General features: G+C 33.9%; 1 protein-coding gene across 12 annotated transcripts in view; it reads left to right on the top strand.

Annotated features, from left to right (window-relative positions):
* The window catches only part of LOC106742667 (glutamate-gated chloride channel), a 101,097-nt gene that overhangs the window by 20,693 nt on the left and 60,406 nt on the right, over nt 1-19,998 (top strand). For all 12 annotated transcript variants that reach the window (XM_014615848.1, XM_014615841.1, XM_014615844.1 and 9 more), the window contains exons 2-3: nt 7,341-7,523; nt 12,452-12,622. In XM_014615848.1, coding sequence (XP_014471334.1) covers nt 12,462-12,622 — 161 coding nt within the window. In that variant the 5' untranslated portion in view covers nt 7,341-7,523; nt 12,452-12,461. The remainder of the gene's footprint in view (nt 1-7,340; nt 7,524-12,451; nt 12,623-19,998) is intronic.

Below are 19,998 nucleotides of genomic sequence, written 5' to 3'. Positions count from 1 at the left end.
TTACACATTACGAAGCACATATTGATATCAGCGGTATAAATTGCTTACAAGAAAGTTCGAATCTTGTGAGATGTATATAAAACCGTAAATAATTATAAACAAACAATTGATCGCGGAGGAATTCCATGCCGCGGATAAATGCTGGGAATACACAATAGGAAGCAGCTCGTCTATTCTTGCGGATACTAGAGTAAGCCATATGCTTTTGTTCTCACATAATTTTTTCTCATTCTCGGCATGCGATCGATTTCAGTGGGCGATCGTGCCGATTAATAAGTGATTTATGAAAGCCGTGACATCGTAGTGTCATGAAGTCACGTACATCTGGCGCGTATCAATAGTTACAATAAATGATGTGCTCCTACCATACTTTTGTAAAGAAAAATTAATATCGTGTCATCGGAAATTCTCAGATAATCTTCGGATGCTCCAAAATGACATTATAGGATTATAAGATTTTCCAAAAGAAAAGATAAACGTATATAACAAAGACTGTGCAACATTTCTGAGTTTCTTTTTTTCTCTGCCCATTAAGTATCATAAATTATTACTATTGCCATTTAATATGTCAAGGTTGGTAAGTATCGCTTTCTTTATCCGTCTTATCGATATAAATGATCATGCAAGTTTGGCGCGCGTGTATATCCATTATTCCTCCAAGAAAATGTAAAATGGGCGCGCAGTGTAAAATATAAGGATCGATAAGAACCCGCACACGTTATCGGTGACATTACGAAACGGAGTGACCGGACGGCCAGGGTCGCATTAACGGGCCTGCGTGCTTTGACAACTACCAGATTACCGTGCTACTTCCAAAGCAATTCAACTCACTTGATTAGTCTTCCGGCGAGTAATTATTTATTTCAGGGAAAAATATTATGCGTGTTCGTGCAATCTTCAGATGATTTATTATATGTAGAGGGAATCTTGGGTCTAATTTAACATTAACTTGAGGATTATCTTATCATTTAAGTGTCTTATCAATTAGAATAATTTATCATTTAACAGATGACACTGACAAGAGCAAATTTACATGCACAAACGCACATATTAAAACATAAAAATGTTTTATTTTGTGAGTGACTTTTGTTAATGAGCTGCGGAAAAATAGGAAATTACGTTGAAAATATACGTATCTTCTCTTGCTTTTAATGAAGTTATGAAATGTACAAATATTCCACTATTCTATATTCACTTTCTACTTTCCTCGTCCACTCTGACTGTGCATATGAGACTATCGCGGTGAATTGTTTTCACAATTGCGACATCTCGATTCTCACTATCTATGGTTGATGCGCGCATCACAAATGTTACATTTTTTAAATTTCCCTCGGGATATTTACATCGATAAAGCATGCCGGATAGACGAATGAATAATTATGCTGAATATCGGTCTACTTTTAACAACGTTGTACAATCAAAAGTGTATATTTTGGCTAATTTCCATACGTAGTTTCAAATGTACATTCATTGTCTGAAATGAATTTAAAAAAATGAATCCTCAAGATTACGTTCATGAATTTACTAAAAATGACTTGAGTTTGGTGCATACGATAATTATCAAGTTAATCAAAAAATTAATTAAAAATGAATATAATCGATAAAGTCGCAACGTCAGTTTTCAAATATTAGTTTATTGCACATGAAATCTTCGATTTTTTAAAGTAGTTATAATGTTGAGCACCGTATTTTCAATAGCGTATCAAGGGAGTCACTTATAAATTTAGTATTTATCAAGCAAAATTATGTTTCTATACCTTATTTCTTTACCTAAATTATGTTCCTATACCTTATTTCATTACCGAAATAATAAATATTAATTTTAAACGAAGTTGAGATAAACATGTATATAATATTACAAATATAAAAATATTTTATATTTTTCTTCTTAATGTAATTTTTACGCATTAGTTGGTCTAACACAAGACTGCCACCGGTTTGCACTTCTCCATAGTTACCTCCCACTGCCACATCTCCCTCCTCTCGTTTCATAACATTTATACTCCTCTCGGAGATGTTAAACACTCGATTTCAGGGACAATATTAGCTTAACATCGCATAGGGTTAGTAAGTGTTGCCCCATATGTTACTCAATGTTTAAAATGGTATTATTATTATTATTATTGCTATTACTATAATTATTATTGCTATTACTATAATTATTATTATCAATACTTAATAAAGTTAAAAATAACACTAGAATATATCATACGTATATTAATTGCGTGCGTGCATGCGTGCGTGTGTACGTGCGTGCGTGTTTATATATAAATCTATTAAATAATAAGACACGGAACATATACACATATATATAAAACTAATATTTTTATTTATGTATATAAGTATATAAGTATACAAGTATATTTAAAAATAAAGCAAAAATAGATGGTATATATTTTAACTTATAACGCCAATAGATTTCCGCATCACCCTTGATGAGGTATTATTGTTGATGCATTTTTTAAAGCAATACTTATCAACTCCATGCGATTTCAAACTAATGTCATCTCAGAGATCGAGCGTTTTTGTCTCCGAGAAGCCCTGAGATTGGTAACAGTTGGTGGTAACTATAGAAAAGTGCGAACTGGCGGCAGCCTTGATCTAGCAGAGATTCAATGATAATAGAAAAAGATATATAAGTGTTTAAATATGTACACATGTGTATGTATTTTGAATATTACAACTTAATCGAAGATGAAACGATTGGGGAAGTTTTCAGTGAGTTAGGAAAAAGTTGATTATAGCCCATTGGAGCGTTCAGACCAATCTGGAAAATTGTTTTCTGGGCGTTTACCTATTGCTTTGCAATGCGTTGCAGTTGAAGTTGAAAGCTTCCCACAAATTTTCCGCACGCTACTTTGACATATAACTTCGTTTCATGAACACTTTCCAGAGAATTTTAATTCTAGCACTAATTACAAGGATATATTTTACAGATTTATTTTAATGTTGACAGGCAAATATCTCGAAAGTATGTAATTTTACAAAAAAACATTTGAAATAAAAGTTGTATAGTGTAACGGGAGACATACAATGATGACTTTGGTTTGACCTTGAAACGTCTATTTAACCTGGAAATAATCACCCGGTCATTTTATACCCCAACGGTCAGGAAATGCAGCTCACATCGCAGTGGACTTTTTTTATTAATCGGGAAATAATATATACCCTTCATTTGGGCATTTAGAGACCCAATCTATGCAATAAGAATAGGCTGTGATCCGTCTTATTCATAATATAAGCCTATAAATACACATTGGAGTACAGAAACGATCTTAAGTGATTATTCATGTTATAAAATTAGTCAAGTATAGTAAGAATATTGTGAAGATAAAATAATAATAAGTTTTAATGAGGTTATGTGTACTCATACCCAGCAACAAGTAATATTTACATTACATCTGATACTGACCGATAAAAAATTCATAGAGCAATCGATAATATTCTATATTTGGTTAATAATAGCGATTTTTATTTGATGTCTAAATGACCCCAGGTGATCGTTTGCGTAAAAAAAAAAAATAAAGTGAATATTCCAAAGTTTTAATCAAATGGAGGTCAACCTAATTTTTTCAAATCGATATCCCTATTTCTCTTTGCATTTTTAAGTTCAGTGTATTTAAGCGAACATTTATAATATCTCGATAATTTTTTATATCAATAGTTTCCTGATATTTGGGCTCAAAACTGAAAAATTGTACAATCGACTTTTGACTGCGTAATAATAAACCGCTTATAGCGCTATCCAGGATTTACGATGTGAACGTAGCGGTAATTTGATCTCTTTTATGATACTTGATTTTCGTGAGTCCTCTTGTCTCTCACGTTTGAAGTACTTGATTTCCGTGAATCACAGGCCACTACTTATGCACTTTCTAGGACGCGTTTCATTAACAAGTGACCCAAGGCGCTACATCAGTTCGCGGCTGTGGACAAGCCACTTTAGGTACATAAATTGATAAGAAGAGTGTTAAAATTAACACTAAGTTTCCTTCATCATTTTTAACATGATTAATTATTCATCTAGCGAAACTGTCGACATAATAATTGAATATGAAAGGAGCAATGAAAACTTTAGAAAATGTGCTCGTCAGTTTGCATTACGGTATCCAGATTGTCGATATTCTAGTTACATATTCATCCTTATAAATAGAGTTCGTGAAGGTAAAGTAGTTTGTAAAAAATAATATAATAAATAATAATAAAATAATAAACAAATAAATAAACAAAAATAAATCTTTAACTGATGCTAATGTTTTAAATACAACTTATTTTAGAGATGACAGTGATAAATCCTTCCAGATTAGCCAATGTACAATCAGCCGAGAATTCAATATTTCTCAGACAACCCTCACAAAAATTTATTATTGCTAAACTTTTGATTAATTACTTATTTTGAATATTTAAAACACTGTTGTTAATAATTAGTAGTAATTAAATTATAGAGCTCGTAGTGATACGAAATATTTCAGTGCTTATGGTTGTAATGGTTAAATACTATCTTATCATTAATATGAATATTTAAATGCTATTGCTTAATAGCGCGGTAGTGATGAAATGTACCCTTACAGAAATTTAATACTGAGTAATATGGAATTTGCAATGATTAAGTATTGAGAAAGCGGTTCTAATATGGTAGGTAGTGAGCACACATCAAGCAAATGTTCCAGTAGCAAAAGATCTAGGATGCCTCACTGCTAATTAAATGACCAAGGTTCGATATTGCCCTGAGCCTGTATTTTTTCCTTTTTTCTTTTTTTATTATTACTTTTTTGAATATTTTACTTTTATTTTATTATTAATATCAATAAAAAACACAATTTTTTAATGTATATAGTTTGAAATATTAGTCAATGATTAAATATTGACCAAATAATTACTGAAATACTATCAACATTTAATCATAAATTCTCTAATTCTCAGTAATTTTCAGTATTATTGACGCTATTATTGACATTTCTGTAAGGGAACTGTTCAGCGAATTTTAAAAGCGAATAATTTTCACGTTCATCACACTCAACGATATCAAACACTTATTAAAAATTAAAAACGAGACGCATTGAATTTTGTCATTGGAGTTTGGGGAAATTATAGGAAGATCCGATTTTTTATGATAAGATTTTATTTATAGACGAATCAACGTTTCAAAATATTGGGGAATGAAATCATCATAATTGCCATTATTCAGAAGTTAATCCATTTCGTCATGTAAATCATTAGCATCAGTGGAAAATAAATATTTAATGTGACATTTCGGACGGCCAGATTATTGGACCTTATTTCTTTGCAAATAATCTTAATCAGAAATATATTTACTCTTCTTCAAAAATAATTTACTTGAATTATTAGAGAAGTTCAAATGGATGGTAAGACCGCGGTGATGCACATCTTGCTGGAGGGTATGTATTTGCAAAATGCTGCGATATGCCCAGTTGCACGCTTTCTGCAAAACTACCACCTAGTCCAATCATCTAACGTCCTTACCGCGAATGGGCAACATAGTTTCGGCCACAGCAAATAGATGAGGGGCGAAAGGCAAAACTCTGGCGCCTAAAAGTGAGAGCAAACCAGGTAAGGAAAGGAAAATCTTGACATAAAACCATCTTCTAACTTAATATGTTAGGTCCCGTACCGAGAGCTGCGAAAAAAATAAATAATACAGTCCCAAACAGCCCTCCAGGGGATCTGGTGTACCTCCTGGAATAATATCCGGTGGCACTTTCACTCCAAGGGCACAGGAGGCTCTGCCCGGTGTGACCGGTTTTGACTCACCATACTCGTGGAAACAACATTGGAAATTCAAGATAACAATAATAACACAAATAAGCTAAAAAAGAATGAAGCATCGTCCCTAATCAAAAAAACCTTAGTAGATGGCTGAGGAAAACAGTATTACTACTGGTATCATAATGTCAGAATATAAACCGCAAACACAGAACGAATGGTTCTTGTGCATGAAAACGGACAGAAGAAAAAACCGATTAGAAGCGACAGTAAAAGCATTACCACAAGATCAAGATCCAAAGCGGCTAGTCTATGAAACAGACGAAGACGAGCCAAAGTGGGAAACAGAACGATATGTGCATAAATCGGGGAAGAATAACAAAAAGCGAAAGGCTAATACGTCTCCTGATGCATCTCCGGAATTGTTATCTTAAGAGCAGACAACAGATAAAAACAATAATGAAAAATAGATCAATCCGATTTCTACTACCACAGCCTCACTTGATGTAGTTTTAGGAACGAATCTCCAAAGCAATCCGTTGAAGCTTTCATTATTATTTTGGGTAAAACTACCTAAGCGTTTTTCGAGCAGCCGTTTGTCAGTCAAATCTTCATAAATTTAAGTAACTGCATTGATAACATCATCTGAGAGCGGTGTGTATAATCGCTCAATTGTCCTGTAGTTTTTGCTTGCTGCCAAGTGTACCAAAATTCTAGTCACTCCGGACAATAAAAATGACCAGACGGAGTCTGGTCATTTGAACTTTTATGATACAGAGTGGTCCAAATTGGGTGGTATATTTCACCCACAAAATTCTAATGTCTATGTAACGTATAAAAATGACTCAAGAATTCATAATACATATTCAATAACAAAAGGCACACAAACTACAAAGGATCTAGCTTTACAAATCGGACCTTTTGTAGTCTTGTCGGAACGTAAAATTATGAAACCCGATAAGTCGCCCCGATAAGCAGGTAGGCCGGAGTGCTGATCATCTTCAGCCAGCGCGCGACCGAGTGCGCTATTCCATCACAATTATTATAGTTCCGTTGCAAATTTCAACCTAATATTTTAAAAATATATTTTGAAGACTTCAAGCATTATACAAATGTAAAAAAAAGAAAAATCGAAATTTTGGACCCGTCACAATAGTTTTCCTTCTTAAAACATGTTAATAAAAGATATGTTGGATTCAATATATCTCATATTTAAAATACATATGAAATGCCCGTTTCAAAAGAATTGTTTAAAACAATCCTGAAATTAGATTTTTCATTCTGTTTTTTTCTTGTGCAAATTAGGCTAATATATTCTGAATGAATATTTAAAAGTAACTAACATCCGTCATTTTTTATTTTATAACGTGGAATATCTTATTGCAAGAAGTAATATGTAATTATCATTTTTACTCATTATACATATTAAATATTATTTTTATTTTCGATGAGATGTCAATATCTTCTCTTATTTTCTGTGTTTGCTGTGAGATTACCGCCAAAGAAAATTCGAGAAATGCGATTACGCACCTTGACCGCAAAAAAGTTTCTCCATGTATGATAATTGTTATAAGAAAATCATATTATAATCGACGATGTTATTTGTTTCTTTTCAGATGGCGACGGCAATTTGTGTATTCTAAGACGATAATGGAACGCTGAAAAGCCTCCACGTGAAAGTGGATGAAGAGGGCGGAGCACGAGGATGAATGCTTGTAAGAGTTAAAAGCGAAAATCTACACAACGAATAACAACAGCCTGCCTCGTCCATTGCGACCAGCCACATATCTCACGTTAAGGTACATTAACAATATGCATGTGAGAAACAATAACGAAATGACGGTACGCGTAAAAAAAGATACTTCAGGCCTCTGCACTCTTCTGTTACTTGGAAATACGTTCCAAGTAGTTTCTAAAAAAGTTTCTCTTCGAGTAACAATGGTGATTTTACTCAGCTTTTTCTTTTATTGTTTCTTTTATCGTTTTTAGGAGAGACAAATGACGACAAGGGATAAATATAAGAAAAAGTAAAATAAATATAAAAATAAATATAAATAAATAATACGTAAAATTTTGGAGAAAAGTGACATAAAAGAAAAAAAAATGTATGAAAACATAATTCAGCTCAAGGTCAAAGCACTTCAGTCACTTTGTCCTAGTGACACCGTTCGATGATTTTCGTTTCTCTCACGATTGTACCACGTTGTCCGCGCAACCTTGTCCCTTGTTTATTCCTTACCCCGCTTGTCTTTTCCGCTTCGCGTGATTTCTCGTGTCGTCATGACTCGTGCCACGCCGTAATTAAACAGCCCCGATGAAGTCGACCTCTCCTAATCCCGGATCTCTCGCGACTGCTGCTCGACAACTTAACGGTCAAGTTCCTCCTTCGCGACGTTAGCCGCGTCGATAAACCCGCCAAGTTGGCGAACATCTTCTAGCGCGGTCAAGTTCTTCCATCACGAAGCGGTAAAGCGATAAGCGAAAAGAACACGAAGAGAACACGCGTAAAATCGCTCGAAGGAAGATATTCGTAGAGGCTCTTTTGATTTCTGCACCGATCGATCGCGTAAACAACCGTGGATTACTGAGATACGTCGCGAGCGATGTCTAAAGACATTCCAATCTTGATAATCTTGGAATGTCCCGCAAACACGTCTCACCCCGCGAGTCTCCGATATTACTTCCGGTTATGTAAGGGATTCATATGAGAATATGACAAAGAATTTTGTCCATGCAAACATGTGTCGACTATACGATGTTGCTTCCAACGATACAGCGGTGGCCGGCTATAGACGAAGACGGGACGGGTTAAGATTTGCGAGACTATATAAAAGATAGAGCATGAATAGCGTGGCGTGAAAACGAGTCGCGGACTCTCAGAATGGAACGGGCTGAGCTACGTGACGTAGCTATAGCGTTCCGTGCCGCAACGCCCCGTATTGATCGAACGACATCAGCTGTACGCTGTTGGTAGCGTTTATATTAGTGGACGCCTGCCGGTCTGACTACCACTGCCCACTACCACTGCTCGATGTTCCCTTTTCTTCTTCCCTGCCACAACGATGTCAATGTGTCACTGTTATAACGTTTCTGATCGGTGCGGTGCGTAGAAATTTGCTTAATGTAGGGGAGCAAAACGCCGCCTATATAGAAATTTTGCTTCCGCTTTCAGATTACGTTCGTTCAAGTACGTACTGTGTAATCTGAAATGCAAATTTGAAGAGGTAGTAGGGAGAAAGTATACATACACGTGTGTTTCGTGTCGGGGTTGTTCTACTTACAAAAAACGTCAATTAATTTATCTTCGCGGTAAGTGTGAGAAAGATTTACGGAATCAGGCATTAAGCATAAAGATACACATACACATATACTTGAATACAACTCACGCGACAATTAAAATATATTATTGACTACATCAGCGTGAACAGACATCAAAATTAAAAATAGAAAGTGTCCGAATGTACAAAGAAGTAATATGTGGAACTGATCACTATTTGGTAATAGACAAAATCTTATTCCCATTTAAACACATATCGGTAAAATACTTAAATATTAAAATAACATCGAAACACTAAATATAAGATATAAATTAAAGAGTTTACAAACGGAAAGTAAAAAATATCTGTACCAGCGTAGAATAGACGAGAAGCTACAAACAACGTTTATAGACTCTGAATGATTGTATGCAGATATTATGTGATGCATTCAGGAAGCCGCAAAAGTACCAATCGACAATCCAGACAAAATATGAAAAAATCTATCTAGTGAAATCCTAAAATTGAAAATGAGATCGCCAAAAAAGGCATTGCATATTAAATATATTAATATATTAATTATTAATTATAATATATTAATATATTAATAGTTAAATAAAAAAACGAGCTGATAATCAAATTTGAACAAAAAAGCTAAAATACCTGTTCGCAAAAAAATCTCAAAAAGGAAATTTGGGATATAGAAAATGTTCGAAAAATGAAATCATATTTAGATCCGGAATCCGCAGTTCAGAAGTCTGAAAGTTAGTTAGGGATTTAAAAATTAAAAATAAGCGACACAAAAACCTACAAATTATCAATTCGGGGGGGGGGGGGGGGAAGAGATATTTCTAGAGCTTACTAACATGACCAAAAAAACGCAGAGAATATCTAAACCCAGAGATACAAGTGATAACATAGTGATGGAAGAGCCTATTCAAATAACAACGGAAATGGTGGAAAAAGCTAAAAAACATGAAAAACAACTGATAAAGGGATGACACTAATCTCGAAATCGATTTCCGGACGAATTATAGCTTGTTCGATAGTTTGTATATAGAGCATTAAAAACCCTAAAGGGGTTTAAGTGAATATGCCTTTGTTTATAAGATATTACAATGCTAAGTTAGACTGACAGAGCTGTGCACACTTGAGGTGGAATTTAACACTCTTTGTCATTGAAGCGATGTAACTGACAGGACTAAGGTTCTCATCTCGATGTTTTTGCACCGATGAGTATTCGAGCCCCGCCAACGATTTTTTCCGCTGAAGTTCCTTCATCCTTTGATGTTCGTTTTCTTCATTTTTCTTACTTTAGAGAAAAATAATTAGTATTTTGTTATGCGTATTATTTTTTTCAATTTATTCCATTTTCTGTAAGTAATTAGGGAAGTTTTAAAGTAAAATAATATGGAAACATAATTTATAATTATTTAAGCTGAATAAATTTTTCATACATTATATAAATTTAATTAAGATTCTTTTGACTTGTTTGTTGATGTCAGAAGTGAGAAATCGCATGTCAAAATATATTGCGATATATATGGAGATAAAAGAATACATGCACATAATAACGCTCGTGATCGATTCAGCATACTTGTAAAAATGTCCGAACGCTTTCCTGCAACCTGAATAATTAATCAATAAATAGTCATACAATTAACATAACAGAAATCATAAGAAAAGATAGATTAAAAACGTACATTAATTTTTAGTTATTTATTAATAGTCGAGGTTAAAGAAAAGCATTAGGATATTTTTATAAGTGTGTTGAATCGATAACCTGTGTTATTATATATATATATATATATTCTTTCATCTCCACGTACCGCAATACAGGGTGCGCCCTTAGAATCCGGATATGAAAACGTTCCATGGGAAAAATTTATCAGAGCTAATATTAAAGGTGCAAAGAAATGCTTTAATACTCAACTTAAGGGATTCTTTCTGAGACTCCTCATTCGATGTAACCATTCTGTTTCGATCATCGCCTCGATCCTGGTCCTTAAGTGCGAGCACGCCGCCTTCAACTATGCCCGATCCATAGGCCGTCTCGAAGGCGGCCCGGAAGAAGGCCACGTTGAAGTGCCTGGACTTGTTGATAATCCTCTCGACCACACCCTACATGTAGTAATTAAGAGGCTTCAGATCGGTGCTATTGAAAGGTCTAGAACTAGAAGTCCTTGGACCGGAACATGTTGACGTCAGAGTGACAATTCTGTATCAAACGACTCGTGTGAATGGGTTCGCCGTCTTGCCGAAAAATATACGGCCTTCCTGAGACTATGGTCTCCATCCAAGCCAGCACTATACCTTTTTTACCGCGCATTTCATATCTGATTTACGTTGTGCTTCGTCCATAAATTCTTAGGTCCATGATCTGATCTACCTTAGTGCTAAGTGGCATCTATAGCTGAATTTTAATATAGCGGAAATTTCAAATTCAATTTTGTCCGGATTCTAACGGCACATCCTGTATATTTTTGCATATAATTTCTCGCTTCTGCGAGGACTCAGCAGCCTTAATGTCAAACGTTTAACCACTTGAGTGGCACACATGCACTATTGCACTTTTGTATCAGAAAAATCTCGCTTGATTTCTTCGCTAAAAATGTATTGTTGAATTTAAAAAGTCGCTAATTTTATGTTTTCGATATCGAAGAATATGAATTTTATGTCAAAAATTAAATAATTTTCAATTCCCGATGCATGTCTTGTGCATCGTCATGCATAGTTTTCTATTTAATGTGTACTTTAATTTATTATAGTTTGTCTTATTGGATTTTTTTTCTTTTACATTGATTTAGGGAGATTAAAATTATGTCTTTATAATAGTTTTTGTTAAGACAAATAATATTTTAATAAACATTTTTGAAAATTATAAGCGAGCACAAGCTCGAGTAGTGTAGCAGACAGCGCACTGGGCTGCTATACTTAGAAGTCCGGGGTTCGCCTCTCGATAGAACCAAAATATTTTCATATGCTCGTGTTTTCTCTCCGACACTAGTCAAGACACACAGCAGAGAGGGTTTGGAATCAAAAAATATTACAGTAGTAAACGAACCATTGGAGTTCTTATCTCTGCTGATACACACACAGCAGAGAGTGTTTGGAGCCAGAAAATACTATTGGGGTGACAAACAATGGGGTCCTTACTTCTACTGATACACATACTTACACATAGCAGAGAGAGGTTTTGGTTTGAAGAATATATTACTTATTTTCGTCATAAATTGCTTGTCACACACTTGTCATTTCGTCACATTGCTTGTTAAAAATGAAGTTTTGAGGTCAAAACCTAAAGTTCACAAAGAGTTGTTTAATAAAAAAATATTTTAAATAGTATTAATTTCTTAGATCTTAAGGTCTCCTTAAATATACGCGCGCGCGTGGTATGTGCGTGTGGTATGTGCGCACTCGCGCGTGTACATAGAATATCTGTTTATCGTCGTGATCTTACTTTTCTGTTTCAGATGACATAGAATGGGTTGGGTGGCGCTAGGGCGGTGTGCGGGTGGTGGTGGCCGCCTCTCGTCCATCCTTTCGCTGTCTCTCACCTCTCTCGCAAGCTCCCTCATCTTCACTTCCCTCTGTATCCTCACACTTGCCTTTACTCTCGTCACCCTCGCGCGTGCTGAGGACATGTACGTATTACATAAGAAGATAATTGCTGTATGCGAATCGTTTCTTAGCTCCTCGATCGTCCGACATTTGCAATCGATTACTTTACATTTTGAAAAAATCAATAGCCTTTAAAATGCTAAAATTAATAAACGGGAATATTATTAGGAAAGGCGAGTATGATAAATGAGGACGAATCGAAAAGCTATGTCTAATTATATTGTCGTAATATATTTACGTTCCACTCTTTAAAGAGTAAGGAAGGCGGTATTATTGGTAATGATTAGTGCATATTTGATGAAATGTTTCTGCTCTGTCAATAACTTTTCCGACGTAACGAATGGCAAGTGGAACTTAATGAGTACTGTCAACGCTTTACAAAAAATCGGTGAAAATAATTGATTGCCTCATTTACAGATAATCTACACGTAATTTATTACCTCTTATTTTTATTTTTTTCACCAATAAAAATTGTTCCACTTATCTTGATATAATATTATATATTGATTCGAATCCTTCAATTGTAACTAACAGTTGTGACCACGCGATTGATACTCAACTATATATCGTGTTGATGGTCGCCCCAAGTATACTCCTTCCTTTCTTATCACAGAGTGCTCTTATAAATTGATGTAATTGATTATTCGAGAAATTCGTTCAGTTAACCATCGAAATCTTAGTCGAAGGGACCGAGATGAGAATTATTGTTAACGATGTTTGCATGTGAACGCGTGTAATCTAGAATATTTTGGATCGAGAATGGAACGATATAGAATACCTTGTTTTAATAATACGATCAGCACCGAACGATGGATGAGATCGAGTGCGGTGTTCGTATTAGGAATACTTTTGAAAATTTCCTCCTTCTATCGTCTCTATCGTACTATTTTGCATCGAATGTATTAGCGTAAGTAGACCAATGTGGAAGTTAGTGATTGTGATTTAGTCACAATCGAACCAAACAATCGTGACTCTGGTAGCGTCTTACATAGCCACGCGGTGAAGCTCAAAGCTAGATGCAATTTCGTATGTTGCTTTAGACATTGTTGCGTCTGTTTCTATTAAAAAAGATTTTTAGGCAAATATATTTCGGACGCAAAAGTGCGACATACGTTTTATATTTAGAATGTTAAACGCAACTTTGACGATTGTTATGCTCGGTTACCTCGAAGATCAACAATTCTGCCAATGATGATGCTACAATAACGTATTATTGTACGATGAGAAGATTCTTTTTGAATCAAAGGATCAATTAATTTGGTTTCATCTGAGTTTACTATGGAATTTTATCAAATGCACACACATATACAGGATTTTTCATAACATGTAAGTATAATTTTAGAAATGAATTCAAAACACAAAAAGTTTCTGTAAATCCAGTAAGTAAATTAATCGCAGACTGTGCGCAAATTAACAGCAAATTTAGTCAGAACTTCACGCCAAATCTATAGCCCTCTGTGTCCGCATTCAATTAGTGTTTTGATGACAAAGCCTGTTAACAAGCAATCGGAGCAGATTGACAACAAAAACCGCGCTAAGCCTGTCAACAAATTACGCTCAAGATCTGTTGGTGTCCGCCACCAATCTGCAGTTAGATCACTACAAGCTCTCCTCGGTTTTAGTCGCCAATCTATTCGCATTGCCTCTCAGTATTCTGTCACATTTCTGGCGACAGTTTGATAACATAATCAGATAGAATAAATTCTGTGTTGGATTTATTGCTTTTTTGCCACCGAAAACTTAAAGCAGAACTTTGTTCAGAATCTACGCAGGTTTAGTCTGGGAACATTTGTCCTACTTGACTTTGTTTCCGAGTTACAGACATCTTCGTATTTCATTAATTCTTATTAGGTTTGTTAACTTTATTAAGTCTTTCATAGACTTAAATCCGCTGAATGTTTACATGTGTAGTCACTTAAAATTTATGGTTTACAGTATAATAGTAGACAACGTTGATATACTCCGCCAACATATTGAAGAAAGTTGTTAGCGAATTAGAACAACATCCAAAATATTCGAATATATTAGAAGATCAATGATAAGACGTTTAAAAGTTTGTCTTCACCCCAAAGTGTGGTAATTTCAGAAACAGAAATGTGTTCCTTTAAAGACAGAAAAGACACTACGTTAGCTCAGTTTGTAACGAGAATTAGTGAAACAAAAAACGTCTTTAAATTGTAAATAAGGTTAGATAGGATAAATATTTATATGAATTTTTCGTGTTATTTTTATGTTCATTTGAATTCATTTCTGAAATTATGTCTATATGTTATGAAACACCCTCCATACAGGGTGGATGATTTGAAGTGTTACAAGCTGTTTTTTTTCTGAAAGTACTTATTATAACAAAACTGTTTTAGATAAAAGTATTTGGTTTGAAGGAGAACAAATATAGGGATATTAGTTTGACTTTAGATAGGCGTACCAAAACCATATCAAGGTCATCATGCATGGAATCATATAGTTTTTATAACATACATCGATTCTCCTAATCATTTTGTAGACAAAAGTATTTAACTGGTAAAATGACAGGTGGAGTTTATTGCTGTAAAAAACATAAAGGAACTAAAAAAATTCGTTGTATTTCTCAAATACATTAATGCACCAATGTGCAATATTAATATCATTAACACGTTGACACTGCCAACTACGAGATATCTCGTAGGTTGTTTACTTGCCCAGGACGCTAACTACTTATCTCGTCGCTTCATTACTTGATTAAATCAAATTGGCTTCTTCGATCAGAATCGTGAAAAGTTCCGTGGCAGTCAACGTGTTAAATGATTTCTCTCATTTTTTTCCATACAAGTGTATCAGAGTGAAATTATTGAAAAAAGAATATTTTGCAAGATATTTTATATACCATACTGAAAAATATTTGAATAAAATATCTTGGAAGAATATTTAAAAATTTACTTTCCGGTTATCTTATCGTATTACTTTTATATGCACAATAAGTACAGGAATCGATTTATGTATTTAAAGAAATGTATTTAAAGAAATCATGATTCCATTAAAAAATATTGTTATGATATCCTTATCACGTCCATTCAAAATCGAACTAATAGTCAAACTAATATCTCTATCTTTTTCCTCTTCGAATTAAATAACATTTGTTTAAAAAAATTATTGTAATGCGTACTTTCAGAAATAACAGCTTGTAATATTTAAATGCTCCACTGTGTATATATATTTTCCTGCATATATATATATATATATATATATATATATATATATATATTTATTTATTTATTTATATATAGGCTGCCCTGTTTTAAATAATGCAGTTTAATATCTCTTCTATAACTCGTCATAGGCAAAAATTCTTCAGATAAAAGTTACATGGTTTGGTGAGGGACACATGAAAATGACCTTGAGTGACACATGAATTTGACCTTGAGTGACCNCAAAGTCATCTAAACATTTTTAAATAGAAACCCCTATTTTTATTTCATATTCTCGTAGCTGATTTCGAAATCTTTTAAAAATATTATAATAAAATATTTTTTCATTAAGTACCTTCTAAATTATGAAACTTGAAAGTTAGCAGATAAAGATTAAATTAACGCATTATCGTAAAACAATTAAATTCAATTAACAACTAAAAAAGAATGATGACTTTGATTGACTTTGACATACTGTTCTCAGGTTCTATAAGCGCATAATAATATAATTTAATATTAAGTAACATTTCTGGAATATTAATAGACGATTATATGTCTATCCCTAATAATATTTAAAAAATAATAATATTTAATGTTATTGTAATATTATATATTTTTTAAGTATTCAACTCAATGTAAATATATATATATATAGGGTGCTTAGGTCGAGATCATCTTGAATTTTTTAAATATATTTTTAATTCCACTTTTAGCGTTACTCAAGAATAATGACGGGGACGTAGTAATTTTCTGTTTCCTCTAAGGTACTTTATTACTATGAGTTTTCCTTACTTTTCATATTGAGGTACTTTATTAACGTGAATTCCCCTTGCCTTTTATGACGGTTTTTTTTAACGCAACTTTTTAACGTAAGTTTCCTTTGCCTTTCACGTCGGAGTGCTTATTGTGCCATTAGTGCAATACATACAAAATGTGCTAAAAATAAACGCAACATTAAGAATTTAATAAATATTCAAAAACGTTTCCCTGAACATCAATGCAACGTTGTAGCCGAAAGACGAAATGTTGAGTCGAACTTAATAACACATTTCTAGCAATTCTTTGACATATTTGTGATATTCCTCCTTTTCTCGTCGTCGACGGTCTTGCAAAAACAATGTCTTTTAACAAACCCCAGAAAGAAATTAAGTGAAGTTAGATCGGGAGAACGCGGTGGCTATGTTACAGATCCATGTCCGATCCATTTCTGAGAGAACCTTTCATGCAAAAAGCGATGCACTCTTCGATGGTTATGCGGTGGTACACCATTATACTGGAACCAAACATTCTGTCTTGTGTGGAGATCGACATCATCAACGAGAGCCGGTAAATCATTGCGCAAAAACTGCAAATAGTTCTGCCCATTTCGAGTACCATTAAAAAATAGAATCCTACAAGATATCCGTTAAAAATCCTACACGAACGTTGTATTGAATCTATTGTCTAAATTTAAGATATTGTAGACTAAAATGAACAACTTCTCGCGTGTTGTAACCTGAATTACGAAGTTCTTATTTTTTGGCAATCGTGGTCTTGCGACGAAAGTAAGTGATTACCTGCCGACCAAGCACTGATACGTGAACGCGTAATGAATTCTCCAAGTTCCCTATAAGCATGTAATATTCCTAGAATATTATACAATATTTTTTAATATTATAAGAAAGTTCTATTGATGTTATTTGTCCACTTCACGTAACATTTTTGGCATATTATAAAAATGTTCTCAAAATATAAATAAAAATAAAGTAATAATAATATAGAAAAGTATATATAAATAAATAAAAAAAAATATATATATACATGTATATATGTTATATATATACATATAAATATGAGTATATGTATAATTTTTTATTATAAAACGTATTTTTACATAAAATTATTTCGACTTCATTTATATAATAAAACAATCGGTGTTGCAATATATATGTATATATACAGGGTGCGTCAGAAAAATCCGGATAAAACAAACAGTTTATTATAATAATTATTTATTAGTCAAAAACTTAAATTTATAAAATGCTTTTATATGTCACTTAAGGGATTCTTCCTGAGCCTTGTTATTCAATGTAACTTTCTTTCGCTTCAATCACTGCCTCGATTTTCTGCTTGAAGTGCGAGCACGCTCTCTTTACTCTCGGTCCAAATCCGCAAATGTTACCTCAATAGCGGCCTGAAGGGATGCCACGTTGGACTACCTGGACTTGTTAGTAACCCTTTCAATAACGCTTCACTTAATAATTCAGAGGGTTTAAATCTGGACTATTAGGAGACCAGAATTCCTTAAACCAAAACATTGTCGGAAAGGCAGTTTTGTACTAAATGGCTCGAGTGAACCGATGCGCCGTCCTGCTGGAAAATGTATGGTCTCCTAGAGGCCATAGTTTCCATCCACCGTTTCATTATCGTCCTCAGAATCCATAAATAGATCTCCTTCGTAATTATTTCTCCCTTTTTAAAGAAATGCGGCGGCATGACGTCACCCTCACTGAAGACAACGCTTAGGACGTGATCATTGGCCGGAAACTTCGTCCTGGCTACTACAGGGACATCTTCAGGGTCGTGGGCGAGCCAACGGTCGTTTCTCCGGTTCACTTTGGCACTTAATCATTTCAGTCGGCGATCTTCCAGCGCAAACCTTCAATAATCGCTGCTTTTCGATTATATTCCGCACTTGATCTCACTAACTCGGCCATTTCGAAGTTATGCACGTCTTACACACGCGTTTAACTTATCCGAATGTCAACAAACACCTGCTAAATTCAAACTGAACTGTGTCCGGATTTTGGTAACGCATCCAGTATATATATATATATATATACATAAATAGAATATTTAAAAAATATATAATATTACAATAATATTGAATAATATTATTTTTAAATATTAGAAGTGAACATATGACCATCTATTAATATTCTAGAAATATTATTTAATATTAAATAATATTACGCGTTTATAGGATTGCATCTGTATAGCATCTTGAAAAACTCTTATGGCATATGATGTGATACTTAAATAAATTTGTATAGACCTTTCCCAAAATATCACGATCTTTGCCAAATTTTTCTCATGTTTTCACTTCTTAATTGCAAACAACTTTTGGTGCACCCAAAGGAAACAAAAAACTACTACATTCACGCTGTTGTATCTGGGTAACCCTAAAAGTAAAATAAAACAATGAATTTAAATAATTCGAAGGACCTCGACTTGAGCCTGAGAACGATATGTCAAAGTCGATCATAGTCATCATTCTCTCTTAGTTTTAAATTTAATTGCTTTAAGATAGTGGGTTAATTTAATCTTTATCTGTGCTCTTTCGAGTCTCATAATTCAGAAAGTATTTAATGAAAAAATATTTTATCATAATATTTTAAAAAGGTCTTGAAGTCAGCTACAAGAATATGAAATAAAAATGGGGGTTTCAATTAAAAATTTTTTAGATGATTTTGAGCTAACCTTAAAAAGATAGCTCAAGGTCAAATCTGTATTTTCATCCCCCTACCATGCAACTTTTGTCTGAAAAATGTTTGTCTCCGACGAGAAGAGATATTAAAATGCATGATTTAAAATAGGATGTTCTGTATATATGAAGGTAGATTGAAAAGTTTCCGTGATGACCATGGAAACAATATAAGTCGAATTATATTTTACTTTTCAATATAATCCTCAAAGCTCAATACACTTGGTCCAACGTTTCTTCAGCTTCTTGATTCTTTCCCAGAAATGACTTTCTTCGAGGTCTCCAAAATAATCTTATACAGCATCGATCAATTATTTATTTGATCAAAAATTCTTTCCACCCAAGAATGTTTTGAGTTTCGGGAACAGGTGGAAGACTGAGGGATCTAAATCAGGTGAATATCGGTGGATGCAGATCAGGTGAATGCGGAAGAATTTCGAATTTCAATTCTGTCAATTTTTTGCTGAGCGATTGCATTTGAATGAGCGGAATGAGCGGAAGCATTGTTGTGGTGAAACAACACTTTTTTCTTCGCCATTCCCGGACGTTTTTTTCTGAATTGCTGCTTTCAGTTTGTCCAAAAGTGTTGTGTAGTATTGGCCAGTAACAATTTTTCCTTTTTCAAGATAATCAATTAGCAAAATTTCTCTAGCATCTCAAAAAACTGATACTACTTTTTCATTTGATTAGTCTTTGCCTTCTTCGGAATTAATTCACTGTGTTCAATTCACTATTTTAATTGTATTTTTGTTTCTGGTGTGTAGTAGTGAAT

This window comes from Dinoponera quadriceps, unplaced genomic scaffold (assembly GCF_001313825.1).
Source record: "Dinoponera quadriceps isolate SergipeBrazil2010 unplaced genomic scaffold, ASM131382v1 scaffold827, whole genome shotgun sequence".
Classification (NCBI taxonomy): Eukaryota; Metazoa; Arthropoda; class Insecta; order Hymenoptera; family Formicidae; genus Dinoponera; species Dinoponera quadriceps.
This window is presented reverse-complemented; position numbering and strand designations above follow the sequence as displayed.